The 21,225-nt window shown below is 37.9% G+C and overlaps 1 protein-coding gene across 3 annotated transcripts in view; it reads left to right on the top strand.

Moving 5' to 3' along the window:
- The window catches only part of MKX (mohawk homeobox), a 100,791-nt gene extending 80,662 nt beyond the window's left edge, over nucleotides 1-20,129 (top strand). For 2 of the 3 annotated variants that reach the window (XM_075587662.1, XM_075587664.1), the window contains exons 6-7: nucleotides 13,030-13,063; nucleotides 13,653-20,129. In XM_075587662.1, coding sequence (XP_075443777.1) covers nucleotides 13,030-13,063; nucleotides 13,653-13,839 — 221 coding nt within the window. In that variant the 3' untranslated portion in view covers nucleotides 13,840-20,129. The remainder of the gene's footprint in view (nucleotides 1-13,029; nucleotides 13,064-13,652) is intronic. The other variant, XM_075587663.1, reaches the window with a different exon arrangement.
- The last annotated feature ends 1,096 nt before the right edge of the window (nucleotides 20,130-21,225 follow it).

Raw genomic sequence — 21,225 nt, 5'->3', positions numbered from 1 at the left:
TGGCTAACTGTGCAGGAGAAGGGTCTGCCAGCTTTTTGAGACAGTGAGAAACCTTCTCTTGGAAAATTGGGAATGCTGATTTATTGCTCAGTTTTATTGATCTGGAGGGGCAGATTACTTGGGCTTGAACAGAACAATTACAGTGTTAAAAAATAATACAGTGCCAATTATATAAAAAAAGAAGTGTGGAATTGATGTTTTTATTGGGAATTTGGGTGGACTATTCATGTACAAATTATTTCTTGGACTGCTTGACACATCAGTGTTTCTATTCAACTTCCTCAGGTGTCAGAGAGCACTTGGGCCCATATTTCCTTCTCATTGCTACAGTTTGCCATAAAACACATTCCAGCACCTGAACGAGACACAAGGTGTCTTCCCCACCAGGTGTCTTATTGCATACTCTACTAGCACCGCTTGTAAAATATGGGCCTTAGTCCGTATTTACCAAGTGGCCCTACTCCATAAGATACCTGACAGATACTTTAATGGCCTATTCAAGTGAATTGGGTTATGATAAATGTGAAGGTAGTGCATGCTGAAATATTTGGTAGGGGTTATGTTTCGGGGGAATCCCTCCTATTTATTAGTGAGGCAATGCCTCCAAAAATATAAGACACACTTACAAAAAACTACAACACTGTTATTTATTTTCTGTCATTTATTTCTAGAACTCCTATACACTAGTCAGGAAAGACGTGTACTTCATTTGGAGGAAATCATTTTGTTATTCCCTAAATCCTAATAAATAGAATCAGTTATCACTTTAAGTTTAAGCGTTCCTGTTCAGAAAATAAAATAGGCTTCCTGCAACGGTGACTACGTTTATAAAAACAAAAAGAGAGAATATCATATACTGTATATAACAAGAGACAGGGGTGCCCAATGCTACATCCCATTGACAAAACATATATAGTAAAAAGTATAAAGTTAAATACTTCAATAATAATATTAAATACTTGGTTATTTAGTTAGGCCAAAGCGTCATAAGCCTGCATACCAAGCCAAGGTATAACCAAATGAATGCAGGTCCTACACTACACTGTGAACCTTTACCTCTGTACGAGGGGAAGAACCATTTGGTTATACCTTGGGAGGTCTTTACATTTTGCTGCAGGAACAGGACCTATAATGGTTCTTCCCCTCTTTACATTTTTGTATTTGGGCATGTCTTGGCTTTACTCCTGGCATTTACACTGTGTGTGTGTGTGTGTGTGTGTGTGTGTGTGTGTGTGTGTGTGTGTGTGTGTGTGTGTGTGTGTGTGTGTGTGTGTGTGTGTGGTGGTGATGATTGTTCATTGCATTGTTTGATTGTGGCTTGATACCGTTTTTGATGATGCTTTTAGATTTTTTTTAAAGTAAACATAAAATTAGTACAAATTATGCTCCGGGTCACCGCGGGGTTTCTGTGTTCTCCGCCACATCACATCTCCCTGTCCCACTTGGATGACAATCACAATACCATGGAACATCACGCTGGGGAGATATTTTCCAGCAGCTATCTTATCCACTTGGCAGGAAGATACAGAAGTAGCTTGCTCAAGAACGTTGGCTTGTGCATTTGCTTTGAAGTCTCCCGTTTCTGGATTAAATTTGCCCTTAAAGCTACAGTTTCTCCAAAAAAATAGTTGGGGAGAATTTGTTACTTGTAATGATGAATCAATATGAGAGCTGTACGGAGTCATTTTGCATAGATATACTGTTCCAGACCTCATGCCGTCTCTCTCACATTGCCCATTAAAAGGGGGTAAAACCGGAAACAAAATAGGAGCTAAAGATCTATAGGTGCTATTCACTAAAGGTCAGTAAATGAAAATAATTGGTGTTAACAGTATTTAACGCCAATTTTAATTATTGTCCTATTCAATAAAGCCACATCACTAGCGTTAAATAAGCGATAAAGGGATTTTAACCGCGGAAGTATGTGTGCATTACCTTTAATAGTCCTGTATGCAAATAAGCATGCAAATAAGGATTTAACGGCTAATTACCTATTCAAATGCTATTCACTAAACTCCGATACCTGGCGATATCAGGCTACAGACGAAATATAATGCTAATTGTTATCCCCTAGGCTGGCATAAGGCCTATCTTGCATATGTATATAATTGGCAATATAAGACTAGGCTACCAATAATAGGTAATAAAAATACATAATATTATTAATAATAAAGAACATATTAATACATTAACCTCTTAGAAGCCCAAGTGGCCAGCTAGTCATGATCAACCCATTAATAGCTGGCCACCATGGCTGCTAAAGGCGTAATATTCAAACGCTCTTTCTATTTCATTTGTAGGTTGTGTATGTTATATATTAACCCTACTGGTGCTAGAAGGCATTCATTTGCAATGGATTGGTAGCCTCAGACATCAAAGGGATGAAATCATTTTCTGCCATAGGGTTTTGTAAAAAAAAATCCTGTAACATACCTCTGTTATAGCAAAGTGTGATAACGTCCCTCCCCCAATTGCATCGTTAGACAATTCAGTCTACAGTACTACCAACCAATGACAAGATTTTTACAAAGAAACTCTCTAATCGACTAGAACACGCCATGGACTTTGCCTAGAGAATAAGCGGGATTACACAATGGATCCAACACAATAGACCACATCCAAGTTGTACAAGGACCATACTCCATCCTGAGTCATATTTTGTCCAAAATTAGCAACCACGTAACCTTTTGTTTCAACATTGCCCCTTATTCCCTTTAGACTGTCAAGAGCAGGGCCCTCATTACGTTGTGTATCTGTTTGCACTTATTTATCCTTACTTGTATGTCATTCTTTTGATGTAATTGATATCACTCTGTACCCCCACTGTGCCGCACTGTGGAATATAGTGCCGCTTTACAAATAGACGATAATAATAATACAAGAACGTAATGAATACCATCTACCACTCTAATTAGGATTCATAGGTTACAACAAATAAGTCGATTCTGTCTTCATCTCGGCCGTTTTAAAGACATTAAGAGGACAGTGTTAAAGAAGAGGGTAGATTGATATTATAAAGAGCATTTATGAGAATGACACATCAACCATTAGATTACCTGAAGATACAAGTAAAATAAGAATCCGCAAGGGCGTGCGGCGGTGAGATAACATGTCACCAAAGCTTTCCACAGCAAAACTTAAAGAATTGGTCAAGACATTGAATTGGGAAGAAAAAGGAATACAAAGCAACAGTGAATATTTTTGTCACCTACGATTTACAGATGGCATTGTTATTTTTGCCACAAGTACAGAAGACCTCTAGCAACAAATAAGAGACCCGCCAAAGCAGGTAAGGTCGGCCTCCATAATAATCACAGCAAGACCAACCTAATGTTGAGCAAATGTGTACACTCTAAAAGGATCCAAATAAATGGTAAAGAACTAGAAGTCAAACTGTATATATCTTGGCTACCAAGTATCAATTTATGGGATGGGAATCTTTGGATTGAAATCAACAGGAGAATGAAGATGGGATGAAGCACATTTGGAAGAATAAGACAATCTTGCAAGGGTAACTTTCACAGTGCATCAAAAGGAAAGTGTTTGACCAGTATACCCTGCCTGCGCTCTCATATGGATGGGAAACGTGGACCTTCAATGCAAAGACAATACAGAAGCTTCTGACAACTCAATGCAGTGTTGAGATATGTATGCCGGGTATTACCCAAAGAGACAGTAATAATAATAAATGGCTTTTAAAGCAAACAAAGGTCTGGGAGATAATCACAAGAGGGAACAAATTTTTTTTTTTTTTGGAGCAACGTGGAGAAGAGGCTTGCAAGCACAGTGCCTCTCAGATCTCTAAGTTGATAGGAGAATTATTTCACTGTTTAGAAAGTAATATATTTTCTTTAGATCCACGTTATGCTAATAAATCTTATGAAATATATGGGATTTACTGTATGTTGCAACAAAAATAGCTATTGAGGTTATATTGCTGTAGGTGTGTACATTAAGTTTTTTTTTTCCCCACATACCATGTAATATGCCTTCTCTGTAGTTGATGAGATTCTTTGAGCATTTGATATGAAGGAAGAACAGTGTCCTTTGTATATACCTTATGAATAAAATAATTCTAATTTTTTTAGAGTTGTAGACAAAATTTACTTTTTTTAATGAATGTTTAACCCTACTTATGCTTTTGACTTCGTTATGCCTTTTACTGTTAGAAGCAATAGTGGACTTGTTAGTACCGATGTTAATCATTGTTAATGTCAGTTTGTAATGTGTTGGCAACATTGTGGTCCACATAAAGGCAAGACTGAAAAAAGTTTGCATGGAAAATATTCTGGAACATTCAGAAAAATAACATCTTAGTTACCAACACTGACAAAACTGGAACCATTACTGGATTCTTTAATGAAACCTGGGACCTTGGAGAAAGGCAAGGAAATGACAAAGGTGCTAAATGTCTACAATTTGTACAGAATGGAAATTGGTACGTTGAGGATATGTCTGTGGCTTTGAGTTATGTTTTAGAATTAGTCAAGTTTCTTTCAGCAAGGACCGTGTACTTAGATTGCTACTTTAACACTGAAGTCTCGGTGTGTAGGAGAAAGATGTTAATGATAACCAATTCTAAAGGTGTGAAACCGGATGACTAAAGAGTCATCCTTCTATGACCTGCTTTTTCAAACTGATTACTTCTGAGCCTTCTCTGCACATTTAACAAGCACTTGTTGCAGTGTTTCATGTAATTGCTGTAACGTTTATTTTGTTCACATGCCAATGACATCAGTTATGATCTTGAACATCACATGGCTGAGCATGGACTGTTATCCACAAGTATATGAACCTCTTTAGCAGTAACTTGTTGTAGCTTCAGTTATCTTAAGGTTTGCTGTCTAGTAATGACAATGTTCCTTGTTCCTGTCCTTTTACTACTTTTCTTGATGTCAGAAATACTATTAGAAGTCCAATGTCATAATCTGTAATAAAGTTTTACATTTGTAAAGTGATTTATTAAAAAAATATTGTTATGCTATTAGCTAAGATCAAAGTAATATAAAAATAAGAAATAAGAGGAATAATAGCTGCTCGGTAATATCTGGTATCACTTATGTGAGTGACGTATGTGCATAACATTGTATATAACCATATTGTGCGATAACGCTTAGGTGCATGACTACATAAGAAATTCATTATATATTTTATGATTATAAAGCAGAATTTATTTCTAGGTTTTTTTAATTATTCTAATGTATTGTAAATATGACCTTGTTTTATCAAGTACAACGACCTGTAGCTTACAGAGCACAGAACCCTTCTGGTGAGCAGATGCAGATAGCTTTGCTATAAAATATGCATTATTTTGTTGCTTCACGCATACTGTAACCATAAAAACAGTCTCACTGCACAAAGAACAGTACAGCAATTCTATATAAATCTTACATTGACTAAATACTGTAGAATTAATTTACATTCCTCTCTTTTCTCATTATCTCCAACCGATGCTCTCTTAAACGTTTATTCTGCATCACATAACTTGCTTCTCACAGCTTGCCCTCCCCCAACAACCTACATTCGATAACATGATGTGCCACTTCCTGACAGTGAACCATTGATCCAAGCTTCCCGGTAGATTATTTGCAAATGAGTGTTCCTGGTGATTTTTACATTTATTTTATGGGGCAAAGTTTTTGACTCCCCCAATGCTCAAGTGTCCTGGAGAAACCTTACCATGTTTGTCACTGCAGGGCTCTTATAATCAAGATGCAAAGTATAGTAAAGTCAAATTGCACAAACCTTTTAATGGACCTTGCACAATGTAGATGTCTCTGCTGGCAGAAAATGGTATATCCAGGTATGTTTTACCTGCTCTCAGAATGGTCTCCAATCACTTGGATGTCATCAACTAATGATATCGTCACTGTTCCTTTAATACTAGTCAAAGACTTGTTAACGGCTTGTGTAATATACATCAGTCTGTGCACAGATGACTGCAATATATAATGAGATGCAGATTTAGTCAAGATATGTCCAAGTAAACACGACTCAACATAAGGAGATTGGACAACAGTGGGGTTTATTTTATTTAGCATTAGCTGACCTTGGAAATGGCTTCATTTAATTTCATTGCAATCTGGTTCCAATTAAAAAGAAAGTTAGTTTTTGTTTCATATTAACAAGTGTTCTTGACAAACTTGTTCCGTGGTTTTTTTTTTAATTCAGTGGGTATGTTAGGGGCATGTTTTATTCATTTTCTGTTCTTCGAGGACATTTTTTTCATTGCTGAACAATAGTAACCCTAAAATAAAGAATAATGGATCCATGAAGCAGTAGGGCTGGAATCATCTAGCCCCAAATCCCTGCTGTGAGACTGCGACAGCAGTGACTAGCGAGCCATGTACAGTTACTCAATAAACACTGAACCTAATATATCAGCATCAAATATAAGAAATAAATACTTCGCACCCAACACAGGTGCACATATTAGCCCCAAAAAATGGGATATTTGGGACAGTGTCCTATGCAGAAAGTGCCAGGTTTACAGAATAAAGTAATCCAGTTGCTTTCTGATGGAAGTTTTTTTTCTTTGAGAAATCTTGTGCTGTTTTTTTCAATGACTGCTCCAGTTTTTTTTATCCTAGAAACATTGATAAATGTCTCCTTAGAATTTAAAATAGTGTTACCATTTTTCAGTTAATCCTGAGTTCCTTTTGCCGAGCATTATTTCCCCCCCTCTAACATAAGGAATCTCCATATTGGCACCTAAAGAGGACTATGTAAAGTTTGGAATTAAGCTATTCCATCTACCTTTTGTGGGATCTTACATTTGAGGGCATGTGAATCGAGGTTAAAGTGGAGCAATTCTGTGGCAAAATAACTGCAAGTATTTATCTGAGATAAATGTCCCTTCAAATCATTCGGATTTGTTGCTTTGATGCAGATGGAGCCAGACTCGTTGTCTCCAGAGCTGCGACTGAAAAAGCAGAAAGCCGCTGCTCTGGCGACAGTGACAGCCGCGGCATCACTGTGGGCGGTCTGGATAGAAACCCCTACAACATTAATCCTCCAGACACGCTTAGGGGGGATATTCTAATCGCTGCGGGAAGTGCATACTGTAACTGTGCGGAAAGAGCCCTTTTCACTCCAATACCAGGTATTTTGAAATCCCTTCATGTCCAAATGTTGAAACCACGCGAAGAAAACTTTATTTTCTTTAGAAGCGGGGTCATTCGACCCTGCAAAGCCGAGCCATACGACAAAAATGGCCCAAAGGCGTCATTTTTGCAAACTCGCTGTATTTAGAATAGCTCCGTTAACGTAAAAAGGCAAAACCACTTCCAAGAACTCACAGAATGGGACTCGCCAACTCAAGGCCGGCGAGAGAACCTCAATAGATGCAGAATCGCATCATTACAAGCCACGTAACCTAATTCAGCGCCACTACGCATGCACTTAATATGCCTGTAGGAGGACATGCGTAGAGGTATGCAAGGGAGACTTGATAAGGTGAAATTAAATAAGGCTTTTATTGCGCCTGTTTCCTTAACACAGCAAAATATATGCAAATAAGCCAAACAAAAGCCTATCTCCGCTTTTGGAGACTATCTACACATGTAGCTCAGCCCTCTCTGACTGGGTTGGTTAGCTAAGCTATTCACCAGCCCCAAAATATAAACATATACAGATACATAACAGTTCCAAAAGAAAGTCTTATCTGTCTCTCCGGTAGCTATAGTGGGGAAGGCTTCTCTCTTTCCTGGGTTGCTGCCTTTTCTCAGGTTCTGTCAGCATTCAGGTTTCGAGGTGTTTTCCCCTGTCTTGCAAGCAGCTCTGCTGTTTCTTCTGGCAGGCTCAAGACATCTGTCCCCATGGTCAGTCTCACAAGTTGTGAGACTCAGGAACAATCTCTCTTCCTGTCTCAAAAGACAGGCTTTTCTAAGAAGCTAATCAGGCAGGTGGTGTTGGATAATTGACTACCAGCAGTTAACCACCACACTGCTGGATTAGAGGCACATTTCCTGAACAGGGATAACTCCCCTGTTACAATGCCTAATTAACTATTCTATTTTAATTTCTGCCCTTCTACACTACTGGCTAACTCACGACGTACTTTGCTGTAATTGTTTTGCCTTTTTGGGTAATAATCCATTTTGTAGGAGTTTTCAATACTTATGTAGCTAAGAATATTTTCAAAACATATATTTAGCTGCATTATTTGTCCAAATATAGAGCATACATGTGTATATATAATTATTATATACAGTATTGCAGAAAGCAGATTAGCTATGAAGAAGCTACAAAGCACATCTATGGACATCATCAACAGTTTGCATGCTCTGTTTATACGTAAGCAAAAAAAAAAGATTGCTATTTCAGTTTATATTGTTCACGAGTTATTCTTTAATGTTACTGGTGATGGAAGCAATTTCTTTAAATGCAATGTCATATTTTAGGGTCATGGGGGAAGAGATAACCAATTACTTAAATTATCTCAGATGACGGTCATGTTGATTTTTATATACAGAATTGAGGACTGGATATGAATGTTATTTTAGGAGGACCTATTGTTACATAAAAATATGAAGCCCTTTATGTTGTGGAACATAGGAATTAAAAAAAAAATTGTTTCGAGAAATATAACACAAACTCCAATTCTTTTAAACAATATTTATTGAAAACATGTTATTTCCAATATTGACATTTATAATTTGTTTCTACCCTTTTTTTGGTACTGTTGGTTGCACTGTTGGTAATTCCGCTTCAAAACAAGGTACAACCCGTGCAGATTGGCTGTTTAAATTAAGGGACTATTTGTAATTTTAATAGACGCGATGTAATAGATGCCATTTCTGTTGCAAAATATGACTTGTTAAAAACGATTCCGCGACTTATGAGCTTGTCAAATTGAGTGGTTTTGACAAGAACAAATTCACAACCATTGTACATCTTGTGCAATGTATCTACCCTAGAATTACTCCACTTTTGGCTTGGTACATAAACCTCTTATAGTATCACAATGGTGCCAAGCAATTCAGAAGCAGTATTTCTTTGGATATATTGAACTGGTAGGGTATTGCATAGTGAGTAATCATTTAATTTGAAATTTCTTTAAAAAATCATCAAAAATAACATCTTTATCATACTGTCACATGGAATGTTTATTTGAAAGATAACCAAGTCCAAGCAGAATGTTATAGATTTAGTGTAATCACTACAAGAAACACATTCATTATTAATATTATGTACTTGTAAAGCGCCAACCAATTCTGTTGTGTGGTACAATGGGACACAGTAGTTATATAAACACAAGGGCTTTCAAATAAAATAAAAAAAAGAACAACCAGAGGCAAACAAATGCAAAAGGTGCGGAGGGTCCTGCTCGAGGGGGCTTACAATCTAAAGAAAATAAGGGGCACAATTGAAACAAAGGGTATAAGTGACTGATCATTGTGTGACTGAGTAAGCTTCAGAAGAGGGTGCATGTCACAGGTGTGTCAGACATGTTCCCTTAGAGAGGTGAGTTTTCAGGGAGCTTTGTAAGGTCTGAAAGCTGGGCGAGAATCGGATGGTGCATGGCAGAAAAAACTATTGATACAATGCAGGGTGGGAGAAGCTTTGTAGGTGGTTGTGAGAGGAGGTTATAAGAGAGAAGTGTATGTCTTGCGCAGAACGGAGGGGGCATTTAGAGGAGTATTTGGAGACGAGAGCTCAGAGTTAAGGTGAGGCAGCATTGTTGAGGGTTTTGTTTGGCAGAGCTGACATACAAAGATGGCACATTGTGTGCTCATTTGGATGTCATTTCCCAGAATCCCTGGCTGCAGTGGAAGCACTGTATGCTAGGAGATAATAGTGAAAGGCCGGGTTGCAGAGCTGTCGGAGATGAGAATGTGCTCACAAGTGGTCTTTTTATTTGCTGCGTGTCAGAGCTAGGATTTTGAATGACATTTTAGAAAAGATAGTGCCTGTTGCACCAGGTTTACCAAAGAAGAATCTCATTGATGTCAATGGGAATATTGTTCCTGGCTAGATTTGGTGCAAGTTGTGGATAAATCACTGCCTTTGTGCCTTTGTACATCCTTTCCCTCTACATTATGTATTTTGTTATAGAAACTGTTACTTTTGTTTTAAATAAATAATGTCTCACAAAGTTGGAGATTATTAAGAAGATATCAGCAGCTAGAATGTTTACTTTCTGGACTTATCAAATATTTTTAATATAATCTTTCTTACACTGGTCATCTTCTGTCCAGAAAATGTGTTTTAGAGAAAAATGTCGAGATACATTAATTCAAGTGGCCACATTGAAACAGAAATGCCAGTAATGGGGCTGCATACGGTACGTACATTACGTAGTGTTTGGTAATTAGCCTTCAGGCAGAATTTGTTTAAAAAAAAATATATATCATTTTGTGACTAAGTCACTTTTCACTCCGTGTTTTGATTAGATTTTACTGCACATGTTTTTTATTAGGTTATAGCACAAGTCTTTCACTGTGCTGCCTGTGTGCGTGACTGAGAACAAATCTGATTGAGCAATATGTGTAGACATATGTCACATTCATACTGGACGTGGTCATTTTAGTTTTTTCAATAAATGAAACGTTCTTTGATAACAGTAGCTAGCAGGATTTGTGCCCTAAATTAACCTGTTCGGCGCTGAAGGAGTTAATTGTGAATGGATGGGACCATGTGATTTGCTACTTGAGGTTACAAGTAGAATGCAGCTCTGGTGGCTGCATGGTCTGTGGGGCAGGTATTAGAGCACAAGGCTTCTACTTTTGTGAAGTTAAAGGGACTCTGCGCATCAAAAAACCCAACTGGTTAATACCATGTACCTGATTTCTAATAGATAAAGGTTTATATAAAAGTTTCTCAGAGATTCTTCTACACTTTAAATGTGTTATATAAAATGCAATGATTTTAAAAGCCATAATGTGCCACATATACACATATATGAGGCGTGGTGACGTCACGGTGGTGGCGTCCACAAGTGGGACGGCATTTGGAGGCTGGTAGTGTCCTGGGTGTCACACCACATGCGGTTGTATTTGGGCTGTTTTTATCTTCTCTACAGTCATGCTGCAGCATATATCAGTTGTTTTTATTTACACACCGGCGCAAGCTTACGTTGGGATTCAATATACAGCACTGTGTACTATATTTTACTGATACATATTGTTACTATACTGATACGTACTGTTACGATGTACAATATACACACTCAGTCCCGGTTTGCTCTAGCACACAACCATTAATGTTCCAGGCTCTACATTAGACGAGTTCTGTCACTTGGTAGTGGTATCCAGGGGGTGTGAATTTGATACATACCTTTATACTAGTGGGGTGTGTGTATTCACTTATGACATTATAGCATTTGTCATTTACCCTGTTACTATTTTCTCCAAATATCCGTTCCCTATCTGGAGACTTATTTTATTCCAATTTTATTTTTTACGTATGTTGATTTTGATCACATTCATTTCGGCGTTGTTCCTGATTATTATTAAAAATGTATTATTTTTGCTTCTAGCAGTATATATGTCTTGCCTCCATAGCCCATTATACTGTAGGTATTTGGTGGAGCTAGATCTTTCAGTCTTCCCTGTGGATATTATATCCTTTGATACTGTTCATATTGCATCCCAGTGATAGCACATATACAGTAGCGACATACTTTATTAAAGTAAATGCCGGCGGCATGCCGGGATCTACCCCAGCTGCCGCCAGTCAGAAACGCGCGCCGCCGCGTTTCCCCCACGCACCCCCCCTCCACATCGCGCGCAATTACCACCCCAAAGACACCCCGAACCCGGCTTCTACTCTGCCCCTCTGCTTCCCCGCACCCCCGCTTACCTAGATTTGAACTCCAGGGGTGTCGGGGAAGCCTGGGGAAGCCGGGGAAGACGGGGAAGCCGGGCGCGCTTGTGACCGTGACGTCACAGTGCGCCGCCACGCGCCGCGGCTACCCGCTTCCCAGCCTCATTCAGCCAGCGGCATTTGCTCGAATAAGAGCTGCCGCTGCTGTACACATACAGTATTTCTTAATGCCATTTAGTATGACTGTTGTGTGTTAGAGGGACACGCAATGCACTGAACAGCAAACTCATTTCCCTTGCACTCTATTTATTAAAACTTCATTTTTATTGCTAGCGGGATGATCTACAGGGAGACTATTTCTCAAAGGCTTCCAAACTTTAAAACTAGCGAAGGCATACTGAATGATATTTATTAAAGAACAAAATCCCATGGGATCTATGGGGATTATGGACTTCCTTTATTAAAGTGTGATAGCGCTGGTGCAGCGCTACCGCACAGATAAACCCAACTGACTTTAATGGTGCTTTGCATGCAGTTTGAATGTGGGACTATGTATCAAGGGGAAAGTATCAAGGAAAAAAGTCCCATCGCTTTCAGTGGGATGTTTTCTATTGATACATGGGTTTTAATTGGGCGTTTTTAACATTCATACATCTGGTGTGTTTATTTGTTCCAGTTTAGTGATTGGGATTCTTTAATACATTGGGGATCATTTATCAAAATCTCCCGGCTGCACAACAGGGGCAAAAAAAAAATGGAACCTAATTAATCATGAAAAAATATTCCCATTAAAACAAAATGGGATTTTTTCTTTGCTAAATCCAGAGCAGTAGTTTTGCCCCCGTTGTGCAGCTGGGAGACTTTGATAAATGGCTCTCTGAGGGGCTCATTCTACATCCCCCAAAGTGGCCAATCAGGCGGTTTTCGGCCGAACTTCACCATTGACTTCAATGTGGAATTTTGTCCGAAAACAGCCCGATCGTCCGCTTCGGGAGATATAGAATCTTTTAGATTCCAGTCTCAGAATTAAGACTGCCTGACACTTTTTGTAAATACTGCACAAGCCGTTTTGCAGAGAAAACACGATGGGAATAGCATTAGCAATTGTGTTTAACAAATGCATGTGCACACTTAGTCCTACTTTTGCTAGCAGCAGCTATTTCCTGTCCTGGTGAATAGAACTGTTATTTTTTTTTTACAAAGCATTACTTTGATTATTTTTCACTTTTTGTTAAATAAAAACACTGTTTCTATTTGTTTTAGATACGTTGGAGTCTGGACCAAACAAGTGCCAAAGGTGAGTAAGTACTTTCTTATGCACGTCCTGCAGGATTGATTGAAATCAAAACATTTCCACTGGACCTTAATTTAGTCACTAACCAAGGATGTTTCTATTTCTACATCAATTTCATAATACACATATTTTCTTGTGTTTCTTCTTTGTGTATTCTCATTTGTTTTACCTTATATCTTTGCTACACAAGACTCTTGCTAGTTAAACAGAGTGACTCCTTTTTCTTCTGGAAGTGCTGGCTTTTAACGTGAAACCCAGCACCTCTTCACAAGTGTGTGACATGGGCCGCCATTTTGATTCTTTTAAAATGCTAAACAGTAGTAAAGTGTTTTCCCTTATGCAGTGAGCCCACATTTGAGATGTTGGCACAGGGGGACACACATTGCTGGTGGGAGCTCTTCCAGATTACATTTTTAGGCTTAACTCATTAAGTGCATGTTGCTTGGTAGTTTAAGATGTGTATAGACATAGTAAACACCACTGAGCACAGCCATATACTGTATTATTATTTTATTTCACTAAGGAATCTCAGGCAGGGTACTGCTTTAAATTAAACAATCTGACAGAAATATGTTTCTTTCATTTAATCTAGTGCAGTTAATAAAAAGGGAGCCAGCAGAGATGAAACTTACTGGAGGGAGATCAATGCAGCCATGGCCTTAACGAACCTTGCACAAGGAAAGGATAAGCTGCAGGGAACGACCAGCTGCATCATTCAGAAATCGTCACATATATCAGAAGTGAAGACTGTCAAAGTGCCACTACTACAGCAATATTAGCTCTTCCTCGGACTGCCTTCCCACCAATGATGGAATTTTCCTGAGTTAGCCGCGGCGATCAGGAGCCTTGTATGCCTTAGACCCTTTTTTATATTATGGTCGCTAAACAGCCAGTTCCACGAAAACTTGGACTTCTGAAATGTATGAGATCCAACTGGTTCTACGGGACATGTAAATAATAATGTCTTACAATTTTTTTTTTTAACTGAAATACTAACTTATTTTATGCTACTCAGAATATAAGTAAAAATGTTTGCGTTGCTATTACCATACGTGCCTTGCCTAAAAGAAATAAGCTATAACGTGGGCATAATATAACATATTTATGCCTTAAATTATGAATGCCATAATGCTTTGTCTTTTTGTATTTAATCTAGGATTTCTTGTACTCGGGTTAAAGTAAAAACTACCTGTACTAAAAAGGAAAAAAAACACACACACACACACACAAAAAATAATTTGTCTGTGAAAGTCACCTGAAACAAAAATGAAATGCCATATTGCCTATTATTTACAGGTACACGGAAAAATTGGGGACAAAACACTTCAATGAGGACAAGTCTGCATGTGTGGCCAACACGAGACAAACAACATAATGAAAGCAGAATTCCACAAAAGAGATACCACATAGAACTCTACTCACAATTATCTTGTTGCAGTGTCTTCCATGTATTCACGGAACAGTGCAGAATGCAATATTTCAGTTCCAACATGAACCTTTCATCAGATGCCTGATGAAAGGTCATTGTTGGACCTGAAATATTACGTTCTTCCCTGTTCCTTGAATACATGGAAGTCACTATTATTTCCAGAGAAATATTAACAGTGCAGTGGAATCTGCGCATGATAAAGATGTTGACGTTTGAATGTGTAATAAGATGGTAGAATAGACAGGGCTTAGTCACTAAAAATGACAACCGTTGTACCACATGATGTAAACCCATTGAAGCGAATAGATTTACCGTGTACAGAATCCTTTTTTTGTGTGTGTGTGTTTGTGTGAATTATCTAAGCGGGGGGTGGGGAGAGAAGGAAGGTTGAAAAAAAAGTTATTAAAACTTAATAAAGTGCACCTTGACAGATGTCAAAACTTGTATTGCTTGTATCCAAGCCAAATGTAAATGTTCTTACAACTGAAGCAGATCTGGACTCTCAGACAGGTTTACAAGAAAAACAACTTCATAAGAACACCCCTCTGCGGTGCATATTATATTTAGCTTGATCAGCTGTCCTGTGAGCACCCAGTATATAAAAAAAGGATGTTTAACATGTGTGCACATAGTTCCTTTTAGAGATATGTTTATGCCACCATAGCTCTTGCAAAGGGAAAAGAAGAGAATGGCCACAAGAGATAAAGAATTTGACGCATTATATTTTTGCACTCCAAGTGCATATAGTAACTCATTCCGAACACCTCCTATTGCTCCATTTGATTCCTCCCAAAGGCACTTACTATTATATAGGAGGCAAAATAGACACACAATACTTGACCATTACAGACACAAAGGCCCTGATGCACTAAACGCTGTTAAATACGGGAACATAATGTGATATTACCGAAAACCGGAACAGATGTTATGTTCTCTAAGAAAGAGCAGAGGGAAATAACGCTGGGAACGAACACTATATTATTTAAATCATGTCTACCTTGGCGTTACACCTTTCCAGACACTACAAAGTAACATGAAGTCGCCTCGGTCATGTTAGGATTTGCTATAATAATGCTTCATTAGCATCTCATTGTCACTAACGTCTGTTATACTTAACCCCATGCTCTTTATGGGAGAAAACGAGGCTTACAGTTACAGTACATAATTGAACTTGGTGGATACAGCGTTGCTATTAACTTGACGTCCTGCTGCAAAACTGGGGAGGAAATGGCGGATAAGGTAACACCATATTTGTTATAGAAAGAAATACAATTGAAAGAAACATTTTAATATTGATTCAATAGAAAAGCCAACATGGATCCAAGCATCTCCAGAAGGTGAAATATTTATTTTAGGTTACAAAGAAAAGCAGAATTTGTTAAATCTGTCCTGTTCTTTTCTTGGGTTGACTAAACCAACCAAAATTCAAATATTTTTTACTTTATTTCGTATTTTATACAAATTCCTATAGTGCCAGAATAGATGGCATAGCATTGCAGGGAAATCCTACTGGCACTGACGGGATTATTACAATAAACCGCTAAAGGGCTCAAAAAACACTATGTACAGTATAATGGCAAGCTTTGCATGAGCTAAGTGCATTGCTTAGTACAGTTGTGTCCAATGCTATCCTTTATGGTAGGACATGGAATGTGTAGAACTCTCACAAGCTGTCAGGCTCTATGTTGCAGTGCAAAGAAAGCTTGGTTCTGATGTACTGTACCAATTTCTGCTTTCGGTTCCTTCAATTGTAAGAAACTTCTTAATGAATTTCGTTGTCAGGAAGTGAGACTTATGTCTATGGAAGTTTTTGATTTAGATTTAAAGGGACCAAAGCTGCCTATATGCACAAAGGTGCAGATTTTGATATATTCCTTTATCATATGAACATTATGAAACTCCTCCCTGAATCCCTTTAATGAAACTCGACAAACCCAAGCTGACGCAAATGAGGCAAAATATGAGCAAAATACCTTGACTTAATGGCCAAAGATGAATATGCCCCTTTTATCAATTTGCTTCAAAATTGCCTTGATGCAAAAATAGGGGGTTATGTATAAGAGGATGCACGGAATATGTATGCTGGGAAATTCATACTTGGGCCCAGATACACAAAGTTATTTTAAGTTAGTTCATGTTAAAGTAAGATTAACGGTGAACCTTTTAAAGACAATAAAATAATATTAAGCAATGTTTTCTCCCATAAAGAGTATAGCGTTCATTATAATGAACATTAGTGACAATGACATGCAGGTGATATGCAAATTAAGTGTTATTATAGCATCGCCTATCCACTAAAGTCTACAAAATGAACACAGGGACTTAACGTTATGTTCATGAACTCATAACTAAACTTACTGCTACTTCCATCCTGCCCTGTAATGTACTGTAAGGCTTTCACAGGTTCTGGATGTGGGTAACACCACAGTTTGGCTTTATTCAAGTAACCTAAATGTATTTCCCTGCGTTATTTCCCTCTCCTCTCTTTCTCCACTCGAGCTAAGGACCTATTTCAGTGATACTTTACACCCGGGATATTCCTTGGTTCCTTGGCCTAGCAGCCTGGAGAAAACTTAACCAGGTGCATTTGGAGACTTTTCTCAATAATACAGCACGTATTTCTTACTGTGACATCTGAGTTTAAATTAGGCCTACAGTACTTCTAGTATATCTCCAAGGACTTGTGATAAAAATGTTTTGTTTTCTCATGTAACAGGAATGATTGTACATGGATCTTCGTGCCAACCAAAAATAAAGCATTGTCCCAGTTTTGCCGTAAGGGGCAGGATACATTCCAAATCTATCAGGTCTGCTGCACTTACAGCAACTGGGATGCAGAGAACACATCTCTCTGTAGATTGTGCTAACATTTGAAGAACTGTCTCCATGTCTATATAAATGTGGCTATCGCAGCGCATATGTGCTGCCTACTAAACTTGTCCACCTTTAAGATAGGATCATCATTTTCTTTTTAACTTCACTTTCAGAAGGGCCATAAAGAATGCTGCATCATGGCTAATCTGCATGTGAAAAGGGGTTTCAAAGTAAGGGGGTCTGTTTATTAAAGTTTCCAAGATGTAAAACTGGAGCAAAAACCAAACAAAAGCAGCACCATATTTATCAAAAAAGAGAATCCCATGGAAAGCAGTAGGATTTGTATTCTTTGGTGAATCTGGTGTCGTCCTTTTCCCACGAGTTTTGCTCTACTTTTGAATTCAGGAGACTAATAAATAGACCCTAATGTCTTTAGTTGCACTAAAAGAGTGGATTTGAATCAACTTGCAATATTGCATGTACAACACATTGCAAGCCCTTTTGGTATGCCTGCCAACTAGTTACAAAGAGGTTATCGATCAAAGTCCCCAGGGTAACAAAAAGATCACATTTAAGAAAGGAAAAATATAACAAGCAGAGGGATGTTTTTTCTTTACAAATCTGGAGCTGATTTTTATTCCCCATTTTCTTCCAGTTCTACAGCCAAGAAACATGTATACGTTAACCCCCAAGATGCTGTTTAAACAAATGTTACATTTTAGCTGGTTGGTAATCATCATGTCTTGTTCGATGCAATATATGCACGATTCCATTTCTACACCATATTTCCAAAAAGAAACAGTGATACATAAAGGGTTATGTATGAAAACTTCCCTGCTGTAAAACCAGGGCAGAAAGTGGTACAACATTTAGCCTACTGTTTATCAATATAAATAATCCCATTGGAATCAACAGCACTCTTTTTTAAAAAAAAATTTGTTTTAATAAATTTGGTATTATTTGTTGCCAGGTTTTGCAGCCAGAAGACTTTGATACATGACCCTTTCATATACCCCTTAGACGAGACTACTGTATGTAACAAGGCGAACTGGTGCATAAGAAAAATCCTATTGATTTCCATTGGATTTCCTTCTTTTATATATTTTGGGAAGGTCATTTTGACTCGAAACTGGTGTATGTTCCTCTTATTTCGCTCCAATGTTGTCCCATCTGTCTAGCTTGCGACTTGGGAAGTATCAGTAGTTGGAGGTACATGGTGCACATATTATAATGAGGTGTATCACATTCTGCGTCTCTGTGCGGCATTCTTTCCCCTCCCCAGCCATAGCTGAAGTGGCATGAGTCTAAAATGCTGCATCACATGTGAGAAACTGTTCTTGTGTACGATGGAACTCTGCTCCTAATGTAAAAACACACCTTTCTCTACATTAATACATAGACCCCATAGTGCAGATCACCTCCCCCCACCCCCCAGATTTGCTCCACTATTGCATTAATAAATAGACCTCAGAGGAGAATTTCAGTGCTAAAAAGTACTGATCCAGGTGCCTCAAAAATGTGTTTTTCATTTGTTTGACGGACAGAAATGGACGGCGCTAGGCATGGAAATGGTATGTATCATTAGAAAAAGAAAATATTTCTGTGTGCCACAAAATCAATTAAAAGTGCGTCAAAATCTCCCGCCAAGTTGAACTTGGCGTAAACCCTAAAGACTCTTTATAGTGTTAGCTCAGCATTAAGTTGCTTCATTTCAATCCAAAAAATTTATTGACGTTGCACAGATGTTTAAATATTATTATTAATAATAGTTAAAAAAATATATATTATTTTCACAGTATGGCTATTATGAATAATATTACACTAATTATTGATATTTACTAACACTACGTAAATAAAATACACATCATTCTATTTTAATGTAAATTGTATCAACCATGTACTGTATTAAACATAAGAGATGTGTAAAAAAAAAAAATTCAAACAACAAATGACACATTATACTGTATGTATGAAGTCTTCATAAATACTGGTACGGCGCACTATTTAAAAAAATCTACAGTATTTTACTTTTTAGCACTGAAATTTTGACACCCACAAAATTGTTAAATACAATCTTGGTACATACACAGGGCCCTCACTCTCCCGGCTGCGAGACGGCAAAAGAATTGAGTCAAATTTATCAAAGAAACACTGCTGATAAATGGGATTCCTTTGGGGGAAACACTGTATGGTGCTATTTTTTGCACTCGTTTTGCCCCGGTTTTGCAGCTGAGAGACTGTAAATAGTAAGTAGACCCCAGGTTTTTTTTTTTTAATCTATTATTAATCCGGTGCTATTTTCTGCTTCTGCTTTTACAGCCGGCGTCTTTAATAAATAACCCCAAGTGCCTTCTGAGCTGAGGTCTCTGCGTGGCATTCGTTTGCAATGTGTTGCATTTCCTCCAGCACTGAAAGGGTTGATGTAAGATAGCCTTATTGCTTTTCAAAATGTATTGGGAAGATGATTTCATATGAAAATATTATTTTTTATATATATATATATATTTTTTTTTTTTTTGAATTCCTGTTTAAATGGTTTTAAAAGTGCCAAGCTGGGTATGCAATGTACGTGATGACTGTATGAACTGATGAAGTATCCTTTGTATCCTTTGTATTGATTCTCATCATCATTGTTTTACCCCTGCCTGAGAAGCCTGCAATCTTTTGGCCCCTCTGACAACAATTGGCTTCCTGGGACTTCACAAAGTTATTGTGCTGGGTGTTGTTACCAAAATGTGACTTTGAATCTAAAAGTGAATACTTCACCATTGTTTGTACTATGATAAGTTATTCTGGTATAAAATATCTTGTGACAATAAATTATGTTTTCAGAGCATAATAGAGAGTCAAATACTGAGTGATTTTTGTATTCATAAATTATAAGGAAACTTCCTTTGATACTCATGCAACAAGCTAAAAAAAAAGATACATGATGATATCACGTTAGGTTTTATACTGTGGTTGTGGAAACTATTCATGGTAAATCCCGGGAGCTAAATATGAGCCAAGTAGGTATGCTAAGCTGTAGCACATTTCAAAACAGTTTTGGATTGACTGTTACTGTCCAATTCAGTTAGGTTTTTTTTCTGCTGCGGATTTACATTGGCTGCATGTAGTGGCAAGAATGCTGCTTTGTAACAAAAAATATCAGCCGTGGCCAGACCATTACTGGTATTAAATATGAGCACCGTTTGTAAATAACGAGCACCACACTTTTCTATCGGTCTTTTTCAATACATCGTATTGAGCTGTATTCTCTGTTATCTCATTGCTGCTAAACAACACTACATGTTCTCTTAAACCAGTATATTTTTTTTAAATAATTTTCCTTTCCCGTTCTGCTTTCAGTGTGAAATCTTTAGAGTTGGCTAAGGCCAGTGAAGTCCTAGCGCTAACTTATTGTGTGAGCACAAAGGGAAGTTTACTACCTGTAAAAATAAGAACTCCATTTTGAGTTACCCAAAACAAGATGCACATGGTATTCTGAGAAAGGGTTGGTAAAATTACGACCTGTCAGGCAGAGTGTAGGTGTCCATATTCCTAATTTATTTAAATTAGTGCTGCATAGACGTACACCTATGGACTAGCATCTGTTGTACACTTGTGTCCAATTTAAAGGTTTTTTAGCGTTTGTTAATTTGCTTAGGTATTTTAATTGTTGCCTATGTGGAAAAGGTGCAAATCAAACTACGCTATAAGAAAACACTAACTTCACCATTGATGTTGGTGCACCGTGGCTGCTTTTGCTGCTCTATTGATTCACAGATGCTGCAAGGCACAGAATGCTTTACAGATTGAGTCAAAGACTGAGCCACTGATTAAGTCACCGTTGCTGTAGCTGGGATATCCTAAAAACCTGACCTGTTGGGGGGTCTTGGGTACTGGAGTTGAGCATCCCTGCTTTACAGGTTAATAGACCAAG

This window comes from Ascaphus truei, chromosome 2, assembly GCF_040206685.1.
Source record: "Ascaphus truei isolate aAscTru1 chromosome 2, aAscTru1.hap1, whole genome shotgun sequence".
Taxonomy (NCBI): domain Eukaryota; kingdom Metazoa; phylum Chordata; class Amphibia; order Anura; family Ascaphidae; genus Ascaphus; species Ascaphus truei.
This window is presented reverse-complemented; position numbering and strand designations above follow the sequence as displayed.